The sequence below is a fragment of the Onychomys torridus genome, chromosome 9 (assembly GCF_903995425.1).
Source record: "Onychomys torridus chromosome 9, mOncTor1.1, whole genome shotgun sequence".
In the NCBI taxonomy this organism is placed as follows: Eukaryota; Metazoa; Chordata; class Mammalia; order Rodentia; family Cricetidae; genus Onychomys; species Onychomys torridus.
In genome coordinates, this window is record NC_050451.1 from 110,352,142 (window position 1) to 110,371,373 (window position 19,232).

Genomic DNA, 19,232 nt, shown 5'->3' on the forward strand with positions numbered 1-19,232 from the left:
GGGCCTCATCTCTAGCCATATACTACTGGCCAGGGAATATTAAATTGCTGTAGCTACTTTGAGAACCAGCTGATGGTTCCTTAAAATGCTGAGCATACAGTTTCTATGTGACCCAGGAGTCACACTTTCTTTTAAATACAAATTCAAGAGAAGAAGTGTATATGAACGTATAAAGAGGAAGGGTTCACAAATGTCCATAGAACATGTCCCATAACAGCCCCAAAGTAGAAAGCAACCTAAATGTTCATTAGCTGATGACAGGCAAATATGATATGCCATATCCACATGGCAGGCTGTTGCTTGACAGTAAAAGAGGAAGAAGCATTGATGGATGACAGAGCGTGAGTGAATCCTGACACATAACCATAGGTGAAAGACTTAGCCATTACAGAAGGTCATATGTCATGTCTCTGAGTTTCAGAACAAAGCAAACATGCAGGAAGAAAAAGTACAATGGGGTGGGTTACATGTTGTGTGAATTTTGTCTTATTAAAGCATTACCAAGGGGCTGGAACCACAGCTCAGTGGTTCGGGACACTTGTTGTTCTTGCAGAGGACCTGGATTTGCTTCCCAGCACCCACATGGTGGCCCATGATCACCCACACTCCAATTACAGGGGATTGAGTGCTGCTTTCTGGCCTCTGAAAGCACCAGACATTTATGTAGTACACATTAAATAAATCTTCAAAAAGAAAACACAAACCAAAAAAACAACAACACCAAAAAACAAGTAAACAAAAAATGAACCCACCAAAAACTCACAAATTATTGTCTACAAATTGTGTCCTACAAATAACAAAGTGAAAATTACTGCTTTTAAACTTTTTATTGTGGGAATACTCAAATATACACAAATGTTAAGAAGAATTGTGAGGTTTTTTGTTGTTTGTTTTTAACAAACATACAGTCATTGACCAGCTCCTCCAAATATGAACATTTTAGAAATCTTTTCAGGATTTTTTTTCTCCTTAATTTTATTACCAGAATTTTGAACATCAGAAAATTTGGAAGAGTATACAATGAATGTCAAGTATTCTCCACTGTATTTTCCCACTAACATGTTATTCTGCCTGCCTTCATCTGTATTGGTCTGTTCTCTTGTATATCATCAACTCATCTTTTGAAATTCATTTCAGTGTAAGTTACAGACAGCCGCACTCACTCTTCCCTCAGTCCTACTGCATGCTTATCATTGACTAGAGATGGACATTTGTTTATAGTTCATTTTCTATTCTTTAGGTGAAATCTATATACATCCTTGATGTGATACACATGTAAAGGCCTGTGTCATTCACATTGGAAATATTTGGGGAGGGGTGCGTGCCAGAGCTACTTGGCTATGTGATGGTCGAAGGACAACCTTCAGGAGCCAATTCATTTCCACTGTGTGGTTTGGGGGATCAGGTTCATGTCCTCAAGCTTGGCAGCAGGGCCTTTGCCTGCAGAGCATCTCTTGCTGGCTCTGCTAGAAATGTTTTTAATTGCTTGGAGACCATAAAATAAATTCTTCTCATAGAGTTTTGAATGTCATCATTGTGTTTTATGTGTTGTATTTGTCTGATGTAGAGTCAATTAAATCTCTGAGATGACAAATTCCAATTACATGCTGTAAGTTTCCTGAGCCTTCTCAGTCCTTGAAATGAAAGATGGTTTGTAAATTTTTTTTGCCATAAGCCCTTGTTTTAATGTATCTTTCATGATTAACATATTAAAAACTCTCCTGTATCAAAATCTATGGTTTCAGAGTAAACAGGGATGACATGTAGAAGGCTATGGATGAACCAAGGCATGAAAGTTTGAGTCAGTTAAGACATTGAAAGTTATCAACTCGAGGTTTTCTTTTCTCTGTTCCTTCTTTCCTTTCTTCTTTTCTTTTCTTTTTTCTTTCAGGAAACAAACCAAGATTTCTTTTCTATACAACAACAAAAACCAATGAGCTAGAAATTCATAGGATCAAAGCAAGTCCTGTGCATATTTGAAAAGTCAGAACAAAACTCATTATTTTGAACAGTTAATGCCTTATTAAATGCCAACACTGTCTCTTGCCTAATGAAACACACTGCCAGTTTGCAAGAATCGGGGAACATGTTTTTCGATTTGGTTACTACATCCCTCTTAGCGATCCCTGTAATGATAAATTCTGAACACTAATAAAGAAATGCAACATGACACCCTATTCTGTGTCACAGGCATTTCTATGGATGTTTAGAAAACAGATGAAAAACGAGGTCTTTAGGTGGAACAGTTCACGCAAACTTTTTCTTTTCTTTTCTTTTTCTTTTTTTTTTTTTTTGGCTTTGTTTTAAGCTAAACTTGACCTTGACAAATTTAATATAAAGATGCTGATATCAAGGCCTTATGCTTAAAACTTGCAAGAGTCCACACCTGTGACCTCACTTTACAAGTGAGATGAAATGGAAATGGGTTAAGATGGACCAATCTATAAAAGGTAGAATTTACTAGGGCTTTGGAACATAAAGCATGACATTTGTCTTTATGGAATGAAAATATTAATTTTATGTATATTTTTAATTACAAATGTTGCACACCTCCCCTGAATCAAGAAGGCCCTTTCTATTTCTTAATTACCAGATCTCAGCGTCTGATGGAGGCAAGCTTTCCCCTGTCCTGGTAACAGTGTCCTTTAACTTCATGCTTTTGGGGGGTGGGGGCACAGAGGGAAGGTGTTCATTCAGGTGTTAGGGAACTGATGATGCTGTTGTTTAAGGTACTTATTTGAGTGTGTATATACTTAGTGATTCTATAAATAAACCCGAGGGGCCTCCTGGATGTCTCGATGCTTCTTGAATCCTGTGCCCTGTCTGTCTCATCCTATCCGACAGTAGAATTGATGCCCCTCTAATCCCTGGAAGTTTGGGGCTAATGAACTGACTGCTGAGCGGCCGCCACGGAGCTTGGTCCCAAACTATACTGTACTTCACACTCGATTTATTCTCCAGATGGCGAGACTGTGCCGCCCCGCCGCGAGGGACCACCCCTTCCACTGGAGTGTAAAAGTGGACGGATGTTGTTTTCCTTACAGATCTCATCGTTCTGAGCTAGAAACTTGCGAGAATGATTAGTTATTAGCTTTAATGGGTGCCAACTGAACCAACTGCACGCAGATTTTTCTCCCTTAATTTCGGAGGCTGCGGTCTTGGGGATGGTAGATTTATCTGCTTTCTTACGTCACCGGAGCGTGTCTCCTCCCAGGTGACAGGAATCCAGGCTCTGAAATCATAGCACGCCTTGGTTCCTGGCCCAGACACAGTCACATAGTACTGTGGTTTATGCATAAGGACAGTTTTATTAGCCTCTGGTCCACTGCACCAAATAGCCCGTGGCACGGAATATCGACCGCTACAGGAGCTTTGGGAAGGCCACTTTCAGAACAAGGGCTTTGGAAGATTCTGGTCTATCCCAACTTGTCTGAAACCCACGTGAAATCTGCAACCAGACATGGTACAAAACACTCAATGGGAGTAAGCAAACACTTCCAAGATCTAAGGAGACTTTTCATAAAAGGCCTTGATTCTATCATCCAGCTTTCAAGCTTGTCAGATCTGAGAGGGTCATGTTCATCCCACCATGAGGACCCACCAACAAGGCTGTTCTGTTTGCAGTGCAGTCCCTCTTCATCCTCAATGAGACCAACTTCCCCATAACATTCTTTCCCCGCAAAGCATGTTCCTTTCAAAATTTCTGAAAGTCACTCTAAACACCCCACTGAGAGAGTATGTCAGGCGCCTGTAGACCTCTTATTATCCCACCTAAAGATGGAGCTGGAGGGCTGGAGAACAAGAAGTCTGAAGGGCAGGGGGTAGTGAAGATGGGAGAGATGGTAGGGAGGAGTCAAATGAACAGCGTGCAGAATGTCCCCCTCAAACTGGGTGGACAGCGTTAACAGAATACACACCACTAATTGTTCTTAGAAGCTGCCTTCCTTGCAACTCAACAGATGGCTTGGGTGTATTTAGTAGCATGGTGACATATTTCACCATTAAAATAACAAAAAAAAAAAATCCACACACTTGTTGGTTGGTGTAAATTCAGTAAGGTTGTTGGATATTTTGGGATACGTACCAGAGGGATCGCTCTTCATTGATATAAATTGTAGCAATCAGCAGCCTGTTAATAAGGGTGTTGTGTGGCAATATACCTCAGACACCATCCTCTCTCTTTGGAAAGGTACATTGTGATGCCAGGAAAGAGCTCTGTGTTCATTCTGAGCCAAAAAGACAAAAAGGAAAAGAAGAAAATGCTGAGCACTCGCTGCTCATTATTATAACACGAAAAGGACTAATCAGATTATGCCTAGAAACTGGAATTAGGTGCTTCATTTGCAGCCAATTTCACAAGGATTGGGTTTTACTAAGTCAGCCGGAATGTGCGGAAACCATGGCAATCTGACTTCAGATGGAAATCACAAACATGTTTGGAACACAAGCTCTGAACAAACAGTTCTCTTCAAATCCAAAGGAAATAACCAAACAGCTTAAGGGTCCGGTTCTGTTTGACACCAGAGAAGCAATTTAAGGAGTTGCCAGGGATTCTGCATCATCAAGCACACATATTCAGTAGACATGTTGATTCAGTCTTTTCTTTTTAAAGACAGGGTCTTGCAATGTAGACCAGGCTGGCCTAAAACTTGATATCCTCCTCTCTCAGCCTCCTGAGTGCACCACCACACTCAGCTTGACTACACAATAATTTTTCCCTAGACAGTCTAGAGAATTACCTTTTATTTTCCCAGTCAGTGTTTCAGTGGCCCCTCTGCAAGGCTGCCTTGTTATAGGGTGAGAATCCAAAAGTTGGAATGTTTGCAAACCCAGACTATCCAGACTTTGTAACTGTCCAGGCTGTGTGCATGCAGCATGACCTGGTTTTTAGGTTCTCTGAGGCTGTGGATCTGAAAACAGGCACTACTAAAAGCAGAGGAACCCTCCTTTGACCCTGCTGTTGGGCTAACTTCTATGCTTGGTCTTCAGTACATTCTCCTTAACTTCTGCAGCAACCGTGCATTGTAGATGACTAAGTGGGATCTGCATTGTGAAATAAACAATTTGGGTAGGCTGGAGAGGTAGCTTAGAGGTTAAGAGCTCATATTTCTCTTGTAGAGGGCTTGAGTTTGATTCCCCTTACCCTCATCAAGTGTGGCTCACAACCACCTTCAGGGGAGTCTGATACCTCTGACCTCTTTGGGCACCTGAACTTGTGTATACATACTTCCTACAACACACATATACATAATTAAAGACAAATCTAAAAAGGTAAATAATGGCATTGTGTGGACTGAAGTCATTATTCAAAGAGGAGTGGTTTCTCTTGTTTTTGCCTAAATTCAGCCTAATTATTCACAGCAAACACTCTGTAAATCAAGTTTGCACAGAGACATCCTAAACTGAATTTGGGTGCTGTTTCCATGTGTCCTAATAACTCTAAGCTATTCTTTCATCACATTGTTTAATTCAGGCCCCAACTGGAAGCCTTCCTGATTCCCATTCTTACTTATGTCTGGTTTAAATCAAGTGTCTTGGGTTGTCTCTTCGACTGGATTTAGACTTCATATTGGCTTAAATAATCTAATCATTTTGTTTGTTTGTTTGTTTTAAATAGGCTCTTACCATGAAATGCTGCTAGCATGGAACTTGCTATGTGCACCAAGCTGGTCTCGAACTCAGTGATCTGCTTGCCTCTGTCTCCTGAGTGCTAGGGCTGAAAGCATGCTTACTACTTGTAGCAAATAATTCATTGTTATCTATGCTTTGGGGAGCTTTTTTCTCAGATATGTGTTGCTGTTCAAATGGGTGAATATTGTTAGTTTTTTTACCAGAGATTTATAAAATTTTATCTTATGTGCTTGGATGTTGTATATGTGTACATATATATGTGCACCATGTTTGTGACTAGTGCCCATGGAGGCCAGCGGAAAGCACCACTCTCCTGGAACTGGAGTTCCAGACAGTTGTAAGCCACTGTGTGGGAACTAAATCTGGGTCCTCTGCAAGAGTAGTGAGTGCTCTTAACCACTGAGCAGTACTTCCAGGTACAAGACTTTTTTTAATGCATTCATCAGTAGTTAGATGCTTTAAAGTTTTATTAGTGTAATAAAAATTCTTCCCAAATGAAACTACCTTTGATAAGTGTTTCTTCTGACAGTGAGAATTTGTTGAGGGCTGTTGGCAAGATGGAGGACTTTATTTTTGAAACTACAATTGTCAGTAATTAATGGCCTTAAGAGCTTCCTTTCTCTCAGCACCAACCCCCACCTTTTAGTGTTCACTCTTCACTCACCCATCCCACCTCCAACTCAAAGCTAATATATAACATATTTGGTCTTGTATAGTTTTTCTTGGGATAATTCAAGTGTGGCTTTCAGCTTTTTATAACTGCAGCAAAGACTGTCAAATCAAAGAAAACAGTCTATTTGCAAGCACTCCATGAAGGGATTTCTTGGTGACATTACTGTTTCCATCTGAATTAGGGGAGCTTCTCATGAAGTGCTGAGCATCAGATTCCTGTGAACCCCTTCTTAATTGAATGTCAAGGTGCAGCTTGGCCACAAAAAATAAAATAAAAAGATGAATTTCTTTTAAAAGTGTGATACCTGGGGAACAGAAGAGTGAATGCTTGCCTTTCCCTAATGTGACTATGCCAACAGGTGACATTGCCACAATTCCAATGGCATCCAGTTTCTAAGACTTATTAGATGAAGAAATGTGGGAAAGACTCAGGACCATGCTTAGTGCACAGTTAATGCCCAATCAATGAATTGTTTTACCTCCTCAATTGGAAAGCACACTAATGAACAAATTACTCTGCCATTCAGAGGTACACCAACCAGAATCCATAATGGTATATCCCCATTGTGTTCCAGCAGTCTTGAATGATATGTAGAAATCGTTGGCTCCCCTATGAGTTTGGATGATTCATTTCCAATATCATTTTGTGGGCAGAAAATACATTTTTATAATTACAGTGTTCATCAGTGTCCATCAGAGTTCTGTGACTGTTCACTTAATGTTAAGAATAAATTTAGGAGACACATTTTCTCAATATTTACAGAATGAAGCTCGATTGAGAATAGTAAGAACTCTTGAAGACTTTGACCTGGGCCCAACAGAAAAGTGTGTGAGAATCAACTCGGTGTCTAGTGGTCTGGCTGAAGCTGACCTAGAGACAATTCTGCAGGCCCAAGTTCTTCCCTCTAGTATGATGCTGCCAAAGGTGGAAGGTCCTGAGGACATCCAGTGGGTAAGTAATAGTGCTTTGCTCTGCAGTTGAAGGCAGGCTGAGGAGTCAGTCACCAGGAGAGGGTATGGATGGCTTTGGTTTAGAAATGCACACACATAGCTCACCCAATAGCAATTGCTTGTCCTGTGTCAGGTCCTGGATTCAGTCAGTACCTTGAGAAAAGAGAGAGACAGGAAGAGAAGAGGAGAAAATGGGGCTGGTTGTAGCTCAGTTGGTAGAGTGCTTGCCTGGCATGCACAAGGCCCTGGTTTGATACCCCAGCATCACGTAATAGTGGGTGTGGTGACAAATACATTTAACCCTAGCACTCAGGAGATAGAGACAGGAAGATCAGAAGTTCAAGGTCATCCTGAAGTACATAGCACATTTGAGGCCAGCCTGGGCTACATGAGATCCTTACTCAAGAAAGAAGGAGAGAAGAAGGAATTGTAAAAAGCAAGTGATACAATCAATCATTTCCTTCCCTAAGAATAATCTGTCTTTCCCCAACATGTTTCCCAGAAGAGCTCTCCTTTGGAAACTGCTTTTGCTTTCTGATTGGGTTTGTGGTCAGAGCAGCTATCTCAGTTGTCCTCACACATCAGTCCCTGGGAAGCCAGGGCTTGTACTCGGAAGAGTCATGACATAAATGGTCGTGGCTGAGGCTCTCCTGGAGCCATCACACACAGTGAGGAACTCTAGCTGCATATGAAGCAAAGAGCCAAGGCAGAAAAGGAAAAGGTCACTCCTGAGGGCAGCTGGAGGAAGAAACAGGAAGCTTTTAACTTGTGGTTTTAATTAGCTCAGATATTATTTCCTGAGCAGCTCTCTGGTGCACCCTTTTTAAATTGCTGTCAGGTGTGTTTGCATTTCATGACAGACTTTTCAGCCAATAAAAGCCTGAAATGTAAAGTGGTTGGCATGTCAAATTACTTAAGAAAACTTTGAAATGGGCCCAATTGTGCTATGATTGTTTTAATTGTGAGATTTGGGGAGAGGGAATTGAATAGGGAGTACTGTTATCCTGCAAGTCCCTTGAATAAAATGCCATTTTATTATACTCCTTGGAGCAGAACCTCTGGGAGTAACTAGACTGATGGACAGTGGGGGCATTCAAAGCCACATCTCATTATCTTGAGGGCTGTGGATCCAGCCATAGCAATACCCTGAGTAGCTGTCATACCTGGTAAAACTGCTTACTTAAAAAATTAATAATGTATTTATTTTTATTTCATAATCATTGGTGTTCTGCCTGCACGTATGTCTGTATGAATATGTCAGACCCCCTGAAGTTACAGACAGTTGTAAGCTGCCATGTAGGTGCTGGAAATTGAACCCAGATCCTCTGGAAGAGCAACCAGTGCTCTTAACCACTGAGCCCTCTCTCCAGCCCCAACTGCTCACTTTTCTAATTCATCTGAATACGCTGGATCTTTGTTGTGAATACATGGGTCACCTGCCGCATGTGGCTACTGAGCATTTGAAATGTGGCCTGTACAAATTGAGATGTGCTTATAATGAGTAAAATGCACACATGCCTGAGTTAAGAGAGTTTATATACTTTCCAAGTGGAGAAAGAAAAATGGAAAATATCTCAGTTTTTATATTGATTCCATATTACAGTGATAATATTTGCGATCTATTAGTTGAATATAAGATATGAGAAGTAAATCTGTCTTCTTCACTTTACTCTTGGACTGTAGTTACTAGAAGGTTGAAAATTGTTATACATGTAGATGCCATGGCATTTGCATTGACAGCTCTGCATTGGAGCAGTCTCAAAGATCTGGCATCTACCGAGGGCTTGTGTTTGCTTAGTAAACCAGAGATCTCACCAATGTTAGCCTTAGTTACTTCGAGAGATAGGGGTGTAGAGAGTATTAATGTCCCGAGGGCTCCTACCCCATACAGATAAGTATTAAGCTGATGGAGGACTCTGAAGTCCTCTTCCCCAATGGTTCCATCGCTAATTCCTATTAACACCAGCGTCACCATTCAGTTAAGATGGAGGTGATCTACCCCAACCTTGAGCTACAGCTTCCTGTGCTGTTTCAAATCCTTGGATGTGAGGGACACTCTAAAACCGAAATAGGACTTGTAGTTAACAGAAGTCTTTGGGGCTGTTTATTTTCCTCTCCGTTTGTATGTATGCAGAGCGTAAAACCCCAAGCCTGATGCACAACTGAAAGACGGGCTTGCTTGTTTTCTTTTGTGTGAGAATCGCCTGCTCGCCTTTTGTCGTTAGTGTGGGCTCTTGTCTGCCGGGCACGGCTTATTGGGCCGTAACAAGCGTAACTCTGCCTCTTTTGTCGTGGGACAATTCTCCCACAAATCCCAACAGTGTGCATTCTTCCAGCACGCTATTGGGTGTGCACTGGAATTGAAAGAATTGCTGAGCCCTGCTACTTCATCTCCTCCCCAATCTCTTTGTAATTTTCCCCCTTCTTTTCCTCACGCCCCCCTCCGCAGTCCCCTCCACCTCGATGAAATGAACACTTTACCAGGCCGGAAACATTTAATCGTCTCCTTTTGAAAAAATTAATTGAAACTTCTCCACTAGTTACCTTTTGTGTTAGTACTTAATGCAATTTTTTAAGAAAGAAGGGGATGGGGAAAGGGGAGGGGCTAACATATTTAATTTTTAAATGCCCTATTGGCTATAAAGCAAAAGGCATTAGAGGTTTTGTTCATTAAGAACGGGGATATGTTGTAGAAGATTTACCTAGTTGTAGACTTTACGGATTTTTGTAGTTATAATGACTATCACAGAGAATGGTACCAGTAGCCTTGGGGGTTTTCTTTCTTCTTCTTCCTCTTTTTTTTTAAATGAGGAAAGAAAATCCATAGCTTTGTATTAAAGCCACCAGTATTTACTTGTTTTTAAGTTTAATTGTGACATAAACTATGTTTTATTTTCCCTGCATCTAGTACCGTACAGGCTGACCCATCTCTTCACCCTCCTCTTCACCCTGGCTGTTGTGGTGGGTTATTCCTTCCCAGAAAGTTACTGAGGAGGTGATGCTGACGCCGTCTGAGAGGGAGGGGCAGCGAACGGCGGGATCATTCTTCATTACTGAAAGCTGTGATTTATTTTAGCCTAATTGTAAAGTTACTGCAAATCGCTCAAAAGCTTTTTAAAGATCCCAGTGATTAGGTTTTTTTAGGGGGGGCGCACAGGCAAGGAGGGGCAGGTAAAGGGGAAATAACACCTTTAATCCTGCCTCTGGTAAATAGGCTGCCAGCTTTTAAAATGAGTTTCCTTTCTATTAGTGAGAATATTATGCTAAGCCTTAAGCATTAGTTTTTTATGTTGCCATAGCAGCCTTATTCCTGCAGGGTGGTGACCTGTGATGATTACAGTACAAAGCTTATAGGGTCTTGAAACCCCCTTTGAAGATGAAAAGTCTTTGATGGTTTATATTTATGCAAATCTCTTAGATATGATTTACCCAACTGAGACTGAATGGAGAGATGATTAAAATTCCCTTTTCCTTTGATATCCATTAATGGCTGAATATTCCTTAAATTTACATGGATATATATGTTTTCAACTTTATTTACAAAAATATCTTCATTATACCTGTGTTTCTTTTCTTTTCTTTTTTTTTTATCTTCCCACATCTTATTAGATCTAGATAGACATAATAGATTTACAATTTAGATTGTGGGGCTCCCCCCCTTTTTTGAAGCGGGGGGTGTGGGGGATCTGCAAGAGCTTTTGTATGTTTCCAGATGATAGATTTTGGAATTTGGGCTACCCCACTGGCAGCACAGAGCTAGCTGTGAACTGGTCTCATGGAAAAAATTGGCAAGCTTTGGTCTTCAAAGAATTAAACTTCCTTTTTAAGGTCTTCCTAGGTAAGCTTAAAAAAAATTATGAAGAAAACCCTCCCGAACAAAGGGTGGTGGCACTATAACGAATAATATAGATTCTACATATGTAGCAGGGGACGGACAGCTGCACATGTGTCGTGTTGGGTCCGAAACAAACCCAGAAGGGCAGGTAAAGACCCCTGCTTTGTTCTGAACGCCTGCCTGCCATTTGCACTGGACGGAGAAGAGAGGGTGAGGGGTCCTGAGTAAATATGTTTGCCAGGGAAACATTTAGATCTGGGATCTCTCCTCCCTTCCAACTCCTAGGCCTCAAATTATTTCCTTTGGAGGAAAACGAACTGTGGTGTTTGAGATTTCACCCTGGTTTGGGGGAACTTTGTTACCTTTAGTTTTCTTTGCTTTTCCTTTCTTCCGCTCCCCATTCCTTTGTGTGGATGAAGGGGCTGGGGTATTACTTCCTCAGGTCAGAGACTTCAGCCCTGCTCCTGTGTCTGCATTTCAGGGGTTGAACATAAGTTTTTGTCGCTAATCACCTATGACACTTCTGATTTTAGTTTTCAGACAAATTTTCATTCCACTTAAAAGGCCGAAAACTTGAACAACCAATGAATTTAATCCCCTTTGTGGAAACTGCAATGGGTTTGCTCAATTTTAAGGTAAGAAAGCCATAATGTGGTTGTGTAAGTTAGTATTTTATTTTAATTACCTAAAGAGAACTTCTGGGTTTGTTTGTTTTTTTAATTTGAGCATCTACTTAAAAACATTTTTTAAAGAAAGATTTATAAACAAAGTAAGATATTTAAACCCTGTCTTATCCATCCTACTCTAAAATACATTATCTTGGATTGTCAATATCTTGGAAGACAAAGAAACTAATTTTAAAAGAAGGCCTTCTCAGTCTCAAATATCTAAACAAAACATCTATATGTTCCTGTAGTATACATAAATATAAAATCACAGAATAAATAATATGCTTTGAATTAGTACATGGATAGATTAAATGTACATGGAAATTTTATTTTGTCACCTTTATGAATTAAATTTGAATTGTTTTTCCTACAAATTGTTTTCCATCTGCAAATGGCCTGGCTTTTCTGTGGTATTATTATCTGTAATCCCTAACAGATAAGATTATTGTTTATAGTTCACATATATAAATAATTTCTAGTCTCTTGTTTCAATTTGTCAGTTTCAAACATAAAGTGTTTCCCAACACACATTTAAATAGATTAGCTGAGCCAATATTCAGGCACTGTGTAGCTGTGTGGCTGCATTAAACTATCTGCCTTACCAGATTCATAGCCAGCTTTTTGTCCTCCCTGATCCATTGGCCTTTGTACCATTTCCCAGAATGTGTCTCCCGTTCCACCTGACCTTTGAATAACTGTCTAGCACCCCCTGTACCCTCTTCTCAAACATTCTAGTCCTCAGTGTTGTTGTTTTTGTTTTTTTGTTGTTTTTTTTTTTAAATTTTGTTTTATTCTCTTCCACTCCAGAGGGCAGGAGAAAAAAATCACTAACAAAAGTTAGGTGACCTGAGATGCAGAACGTACAAGCAAATGCTCAGGGGAGCTTTACAGAGCTGGAGGACTGAGCAGAAGGGTCGAGTGCAAAGTTTGGGGCCTGCTTCAAGCCTGACTCATGACTAACTCCTTTATACAAATAACCACAAAGTGCTACAGCCCACCATAGCATCCCTGGAACATCATCATAAGCACATCCCTGAGCTGGAATCAGATACATACAGTGATTTAATTTTAAAGCACTATTTTGCCATTTTATTCAGTAATGTATTTAGGAGCTCCCATAATGCCTAAAATTAATCAACAGTATCCCCACCACTTCCTTCCTTCTGTTCCTGTCCACACCAATGTTGGCACATTAGAGCACCAAGACTCCCAGGTTCGTCTACAGCAAACGTGATTCGTCTTTACTTTCATTTGGACATGTCAGAGTTGCTTTGTTCACACGCCCTGGGTGACTCAGAACATTTTTATTTCCCATTCGAAGCTGTAGGTTTTGCATTGCCTGACTTTAAGCCTGAAACCATTTTACTTGATGCTAATGCAAATAATCCAATTAGTTTGATTTCAAAAATTCTTTCCTCCTCTCCTGCGGCTTTATGTTTATTATTTAAGAGTCTCTTAAAACAAAAACAAATTCTGAAGAGACATAAATTACTTATAAAAGAAGCTAAAAAAATGTTCACCCAAGTTGTAGAAAATTGAGTGGCCTTTAATTTGAACATTATGGCTGTATGATAACTAATGGTGGCTATATGAATGAAAACACCAGGCAAAGCAAATGTGTGTGGGGTGCTTATCTGGAGAACATTAAATGCTTTGGGGAAGGGCTCAGTTTGTTTCAGCCAAAGCATGTTAGCATCTGAATCTTTCCTATCATTAATACACTGGCTCCCAGTCTCTGAGACTCTTTTCTGCTGTTTTCCAGGCAGTGTGTGAAGAAACACTGAAGACTGGGCCTCAAGTGGGTCTTTTCCTAGATGCGGTTGTTTTTGGAGGAGAAGATTTTAGAGCCAGCATAGGTGTCAAAGATCTCTCTGTCTCTCTCTGTCTCTCTCTCTGTCTCTCTGTCTCTCTGTCTCTCTCTCTCTCTCTCTCTCTGTCTCTGTCTCCCTCTCCCTCTACCACCCCCTCACCCTGTGTGTGTATGTATATGTGTGTATTTTTTCTTTGCCCCCTCACAAAGGGACATTTACATAACAATGCCCTGACCATGGCTTTTCATGACAACTAACTGACCACTACTTCCTGATAATTTCAGGCTCCATTTCCTGCTTTCAGAGTCCTGAATTATTACTTCTGCTCATTTATAAAATAACTAATAAAGCCTCTTGCAGTCTTAGGATGCTCAAGAACATACAGGTTCTACTTGGCTTCTGCTAACATATTACATAAACAGCCTGATGCTGGCTTAAATATTTTGTCCTCACATCAGTCCAATACCTGGGCCTCCAAACAGAATGTTAGAGGGCTATAAGATTGGCCCCAGTACAGTGTTTTCTGCATTAAATGTAGTAGGCAATTGCTTTTTAAATAGACTATAAATTTGCCTTAGCATATATTTCAGAACATTATTATTAGGAATTCACCGGCCTGGGATAACACTGATGCGCTCCTCCCCTGAGTCTGCTGCACTCTGCTCTGGGTGCTCCTATGGTTGGAGACTGAAGGCCGAGGTCACAGAAAGTATTTTCAGACCCACATCCCAGGGGTCTGGGGACACTTTTCCTACTATTGTAGCCCAAGTTTAAGCAGCGACACACCCCCTTCTCTCAGGGTGAAAAAGAAAGTTTTATTTTGGTGCACATCTTCTCAGGAGACCTTCATGTGTCCCACAGCTAAGGTACTTTCTGCCTCTCCCAAAATGAGAGTCTTTCTCCTTTCTCAAGTACCCAGCCAAACCCAGAGCACAGGCTCAGGACGTCTTTGAGAATGGATGTGACAAGACAGTACATACCATTCCTAAGAAGTGAACTATCTCCCACACAGTCTCCTGGACACTTGTAATGCTCTCTTTGGACTGACACTCTCCAAGTGATAACACAAAAGAGGAAAGTCAGGCCGCTGTGACCCCACTTCCTCCTCCTGGAACGGAGGAGGGGCCTTTCCCTGATGCATGGACAGGCGATTATATTGAAAAAATGTGCCAGTTCACTAGACACACGTGCCGTTCAATATTTCTTCCCCATATACCTGTCTCCCTGTGTATTTGAATAGTTGCTTTTCTGGGGTGCAGTTCTCAGGGAGACATATGTGTCCTTATAAGCTGGTTTCTATAGTGTGTGTCTGGTTTGGTTTCCAAGATCAGAGTCTCACTTGTCTATGCACACCCCACTTCCAGGTGCGACAAGCAGTAGGGACGCCCAGGACATCCTCTACGCCCGACAGAAGATTGTCGTCGTAGCAAAGGCCTTTGGCCTACAAGCCATAGATCTTGTATACATTGATTTCCGGGATGGAGACGGTCTTCTCAAACAGTCAAGAGAAGCCGCTGCCATGGGCTTCACTGGTACGGTTCCTGGTGCTGCCTTAAAAAGTGTTGTGCACTAGCAGGCATCCCAGAAAAAAAAGACATCTACTCACCCCATGACCTGTAACATGAGATAGCTGCATAGAGCAGAAGGCACATGATTATTACCTGGGTTAGTGGGTGGTTTTCTCTCTCTCTTCTTTTTTCTGTCTCTGCAAATTACAAAACATAACACTTTGTATTTTGAATTTTTTTTCTTTACATTTGTTACTTTTTTTTTCTGTCTTATTAAGAATTTCAGTATATTTTGAGCTGACCCCAGGCAAGGGATGAGGCTATTATGGGAGGCTTTCAGAGTGAATAACTGTCATAATTTAGATTGATGAAATATAAGAAAATGTTCCTAAAATAGTTAAAGTGTTAATTAATTTTTTAATTGATGATACTGCCTGTGATTTAATTTTTACTCATAACTTTTTTAAAAAATTATTTGGCCACTTAAAGCTCCTCTTCCCTTCTATATGTCCCAATAAGTGACTGTGTACTTGCCGACACCTATGGGTACTGGCTGGCACTGGGGCCATGAGTCCCTCACAGGCCTGTATGGGGTACAGGCAGGCAGCTGACAGCCATCAATGTGCTCATCACTCCTGTCCCCATGAGTCCAGGGACCAACTGAAAACCATGTTTTGCAACAGAACTCTGTCTTTTGAAAACCTTAATAGACGCTTGTGCATAAATAATCCTGTGCAGTTGCATAGAATGTGCATGTGATTGTACACACACACACACACACACACACACACACACACACACACACACAAAGTATTCTCTCTCTCTCTTGTTTATCTGTATGATTAAAGTGCTAAGATTGATAGCTATAAATATACCCAGCAAGGAGGAGGGAAGGAAGGAAGGAAGGAAGGAAGGAAGGAAGGAAGGAAGGAAGGGAGGGAGGGAGGGAGAGAGGGAGGGAGGGAGGAACGAGAAAAGGATGTTATCCCTTTAAAAAAATATTTTGATACTATACCTCATCAGAATTTAACTGAAAGTCTCATAAAGTACCTTGAAATGAAAAAAGTATGTTAGCAGAGGATGACTTACCCTGAAACAAAATGGAAAGGCTGAAGCAATAGTACAGTAATTTTAGAATGAAATGACCCTGTATATAGCAGAGCACTAAAATAAACCTGAGTGCCTAATTTTTTAAGCTTAAAAACATATGATCCCATGCATAGAAATGTTGTTCAATTATTTGAACTATTACTAGTTTCTTCTGATATTTAACAGGTACTGAGAGAGAAAGGAATCTCCCTGCTGATCAGTGCATGGGGCATACCTGACTTGCCTTCTTCCAGTGGCCAGTTAGGATGTGGCCCAAATTGGAAACCTGGGAAACAAACTCCATGAAATCTATCTAATAGACCCTGATGTTGTTGGCCTATAACATGTGGCATTGGCTGCCAGGCAGCCAGATGTTGCTCTGAAGTGGGAACTAATTCAATAGGAAAGAGAACCCTGGCCTCAGCCACCAGCCCTTCATGTTTTTGGGTTGATGTTTTTCCAGCTTCCTCTGAGGCTCAAAGGTTTCTCAAGATACAGAACTGAATTAAATTGGTCCCCAATTCAATCTCAAAGGACAAGCTATTTCAAATCCGGTTTAAATGTCTAGACTGTGCCCAGCTCAGCACGAAGAACTTATGGACTGGGCACTATTGTTTCTGCCCAATGGGGAGCATTGAATCTCAGGAAGACAGAGGCCAGGGTGTGGGGAGGTACCGAGGACACAGTGCCCATTGTGCATCCAGGTAACAGAGCTGTGGGCTGGGGGCTACACGTCATACATACTTACTGATTTTGAGAGAGAAGGTCTTTGCTGCCAGTTTTATTTCTTCATACTAATAAAAGGTGGTCAAAAGAGACTGTGTATAACATCTTTTTAACTCACGCTCTCCCTGAGTATTTTATGCTATTCATTATCTTAGAGTACTAGTTTTTGGAATTCAATTGTGATACCTTAAGCCTTGTTCTAAGAAAGTGAAAGAGGAACCAGAAGATGAGAGGGAGAGAGGGGAGAAGACAAAATATTGTTACCAACTGTACAATACTTGTCTGAAGCAGGTGGTCAGAGGGCTTAAAAATCAATGAAAGTGTGTGTTACTTGTAACACTGATAGAGACTGGGTTGCCTATTCTTCAAAACAAAAATTTAATGTGTATGTACACATATTTAGTTTTATTTTGTGAGAATATAATAAAATTATATCATTTCTCCCATGTCCTCCCTCCAAAAAGAGTTATCATCACACAAAACAGTGGACTATAGTTTGGGGGGTTTATTTATTTATTTGTTTATTTTTATTTTGTTTTTTTTTTTTTGCCATCGTTACTACAGGGGGCCCCCACTCACACTGACTGATCTAAAATCAATCCTTTGACTGTGTACAGAGTCATTAACTTTAGGATTTTTTTTTTTTTTTTTAAATAATAGAAAGTCACCCAAACTAAGTAAGACTCGGGAGAAAGCTTTTCCCGCTCCTTCAGCCATTTCAGTTACTACGGCACAGCACGCTGGGAGGCAAGACTATAAATATGAAAAGCAATATAGGTTTTCTTTTTTTCTTTTCCTTTTTTTTTTTTTTTTTTTTTTTTGCAGTCTTTTGTAGAAGACAGAAATGACACCATCACACAGCTACCGAAAAGGCTTGGCAGGTATTGATTTAAAGCAAGATGTATCAAGTGGTCCTGTAAAAAGGATCTCACGGTCATAAATTTTAATGCCATCCAATTTTGCACCCTCTCGGTAACTTGTCAATAACGAGCCTTCTGGATAAAATATTTTCTTCGTTCCCACACGGCAGTAAAGCCTGTTACACAGTCATTAGAATGTATATAGTGGCAAAAGAGTCCTTGGCATGAGAGTATATGTAGATTTAAAAAACCCAATATACATCTTAATAGTGGCCTCTTCCTAAAACATGGGTACTTCAGAGCTGTCGGGGGATTTCACAAGAATCGAGCTAGTTAGTTATATCTCCTCCTCACATTTCAGTGCCTGTACCAAAAGTTTCCGTGAAATCTGCCTTTTTGCACAGTGGTGTAAATTATGTACATAAATTATAAATCCAGGGCTAGCAATCAGGAAATGACTATTAGGTACTGACAAGCTTTTTAAATAATATTATTACAACTATTAAATTAATTAAATGTGGAATTAATACCTACTATTTGAAAAGAGTTCACATTTGTAGCTCTTACTATTTGTCTCCAAAAATTAGTCTTCAAATAGTTTGAAGTGCCTTTCTTTTTGTAGATTCTTGACATTTTCCCGTTAACTTACCGACAGGAATGGAATGATAATACAGAATGTCTTAACTATGCCAGGGTCTAAAAAGTATTATCTATTCACCTAAACTTTTCTTGAAACACTACCAAAAAATTTTACTGTTTTTACAAACATTGTTTCTTTATCTAGTGAAACAGAATAAGGATAGTTACAGAAACAGTTTTTTTATGAAACATCTGGACTGTAATTTGTAGTGGTTAAATATTGAAACAACTGTTTCAAAAGCAAAGCAAATTAATGTAGCAACAAATATAGTTAGCAGCCATTAAGTGTATATCAGTTTTAAAGAGGCAATTTATGTTCATAACTTTATCATGTAATATAATATAATCTCATCATTGTGACATTAAATTATATTGCATTTTATTAATGACCCAATTAAATACCATACTTCCTCAATTGTTAAAAAAAACAGTGTTATAATTGTTTAGAATCCTTTGAGGTCTGTGTATAGATGATGCTTTTATTTAAAATCCTTAAACTTCAAAAAGAATCAGATTCTTTTTAAAGTATTTCTGCATAGTTATGATTTCTTGTAGTTTGAAGACAAACCAACTCATACTATAAGAAAAAAAGGAAGATCTGAATATATTTTTAGATAGGTAAATTTTCTGTAATATAAATTATATTTAATAATTTTTAAATAAAGTAATTTAGATGCCACAATATTCAAATCTACCTTTTATTTTTATAACTCTAGACATCTTCTCATTGAAATTGCATGTAAAAATGACATGCTTAAAAGAAAACAAATTAAATATATCATTGTAAGATAGTGTTTGGTATTAATATGGTCATAACATCTGTAGTGGGCTTAACAATCTGC

At 39.9% G+C, this 19,232-nt stretch overlaps 1 protein-coding gene and 1 long non-coding RNA gene across 9 annotated transcripts in view; one reads left to right on the forward strand and one right to left on the reverse strand.

Annotated features, from left to right (window-relative positions):
* Clybl (citramalyl-CoA lyase) overlaps window positions 1–19,232 on the forward strand; it is a 242,305-nt gene that overhangs the window by 202,156 nt on the left and 20,917 nt on the right. For all 6 annotated transcript variants that reach the window (XM_036198728.1, XM_036198729.1, XM_036198726.1 and 3 more), the window contains exons 3-6: window positions 7,067–7,255; window positions 11,623–11,724; window positions 13,520–13,613; window positions 14,933–15,100. In XM_036198728.1, the coding sequence (XP_036054621.1) occupies window positions 7,067–7,255; window positions 11,623–11,724; window positions 13,520–13,613; window positions 14,933–15,100 (553 nt within the window). The remainder of the gene's footprint in view (window positions 1–7,066; window positions 7,256–11,622; window positions 11,725–13,519; window positions 13,614–14,932; window positions 15,101–19,232) is intronic.
* Window positions 826–19,232, reverse strand: part of LOC118590904 — an 83,647-nt gene continuing 65,240 nt past the window's right edge. The window contains exons 1-3 of one of the 3 annotated variants that reach the window (XR_004945871.1): window positions 15,230–15,262; window positions 4,085–4,226; window positions 826–1,913 (exon numbers count right to left, since the gene is read on the reverse strand). This is a non-coding gene — a long non-coding RNA (uncharacterized LOC118590904). Of the gene's footprint in view, window positions 1,914–4,084; window positions 4,227–7,359; window positions 7,410–15,229; window positions 15,263–19,232 lie in introns of those variants that run through there. The other 2 variants (XR_004945873.1, XR_004945872.1) reach the window with 2 other exon arrangements.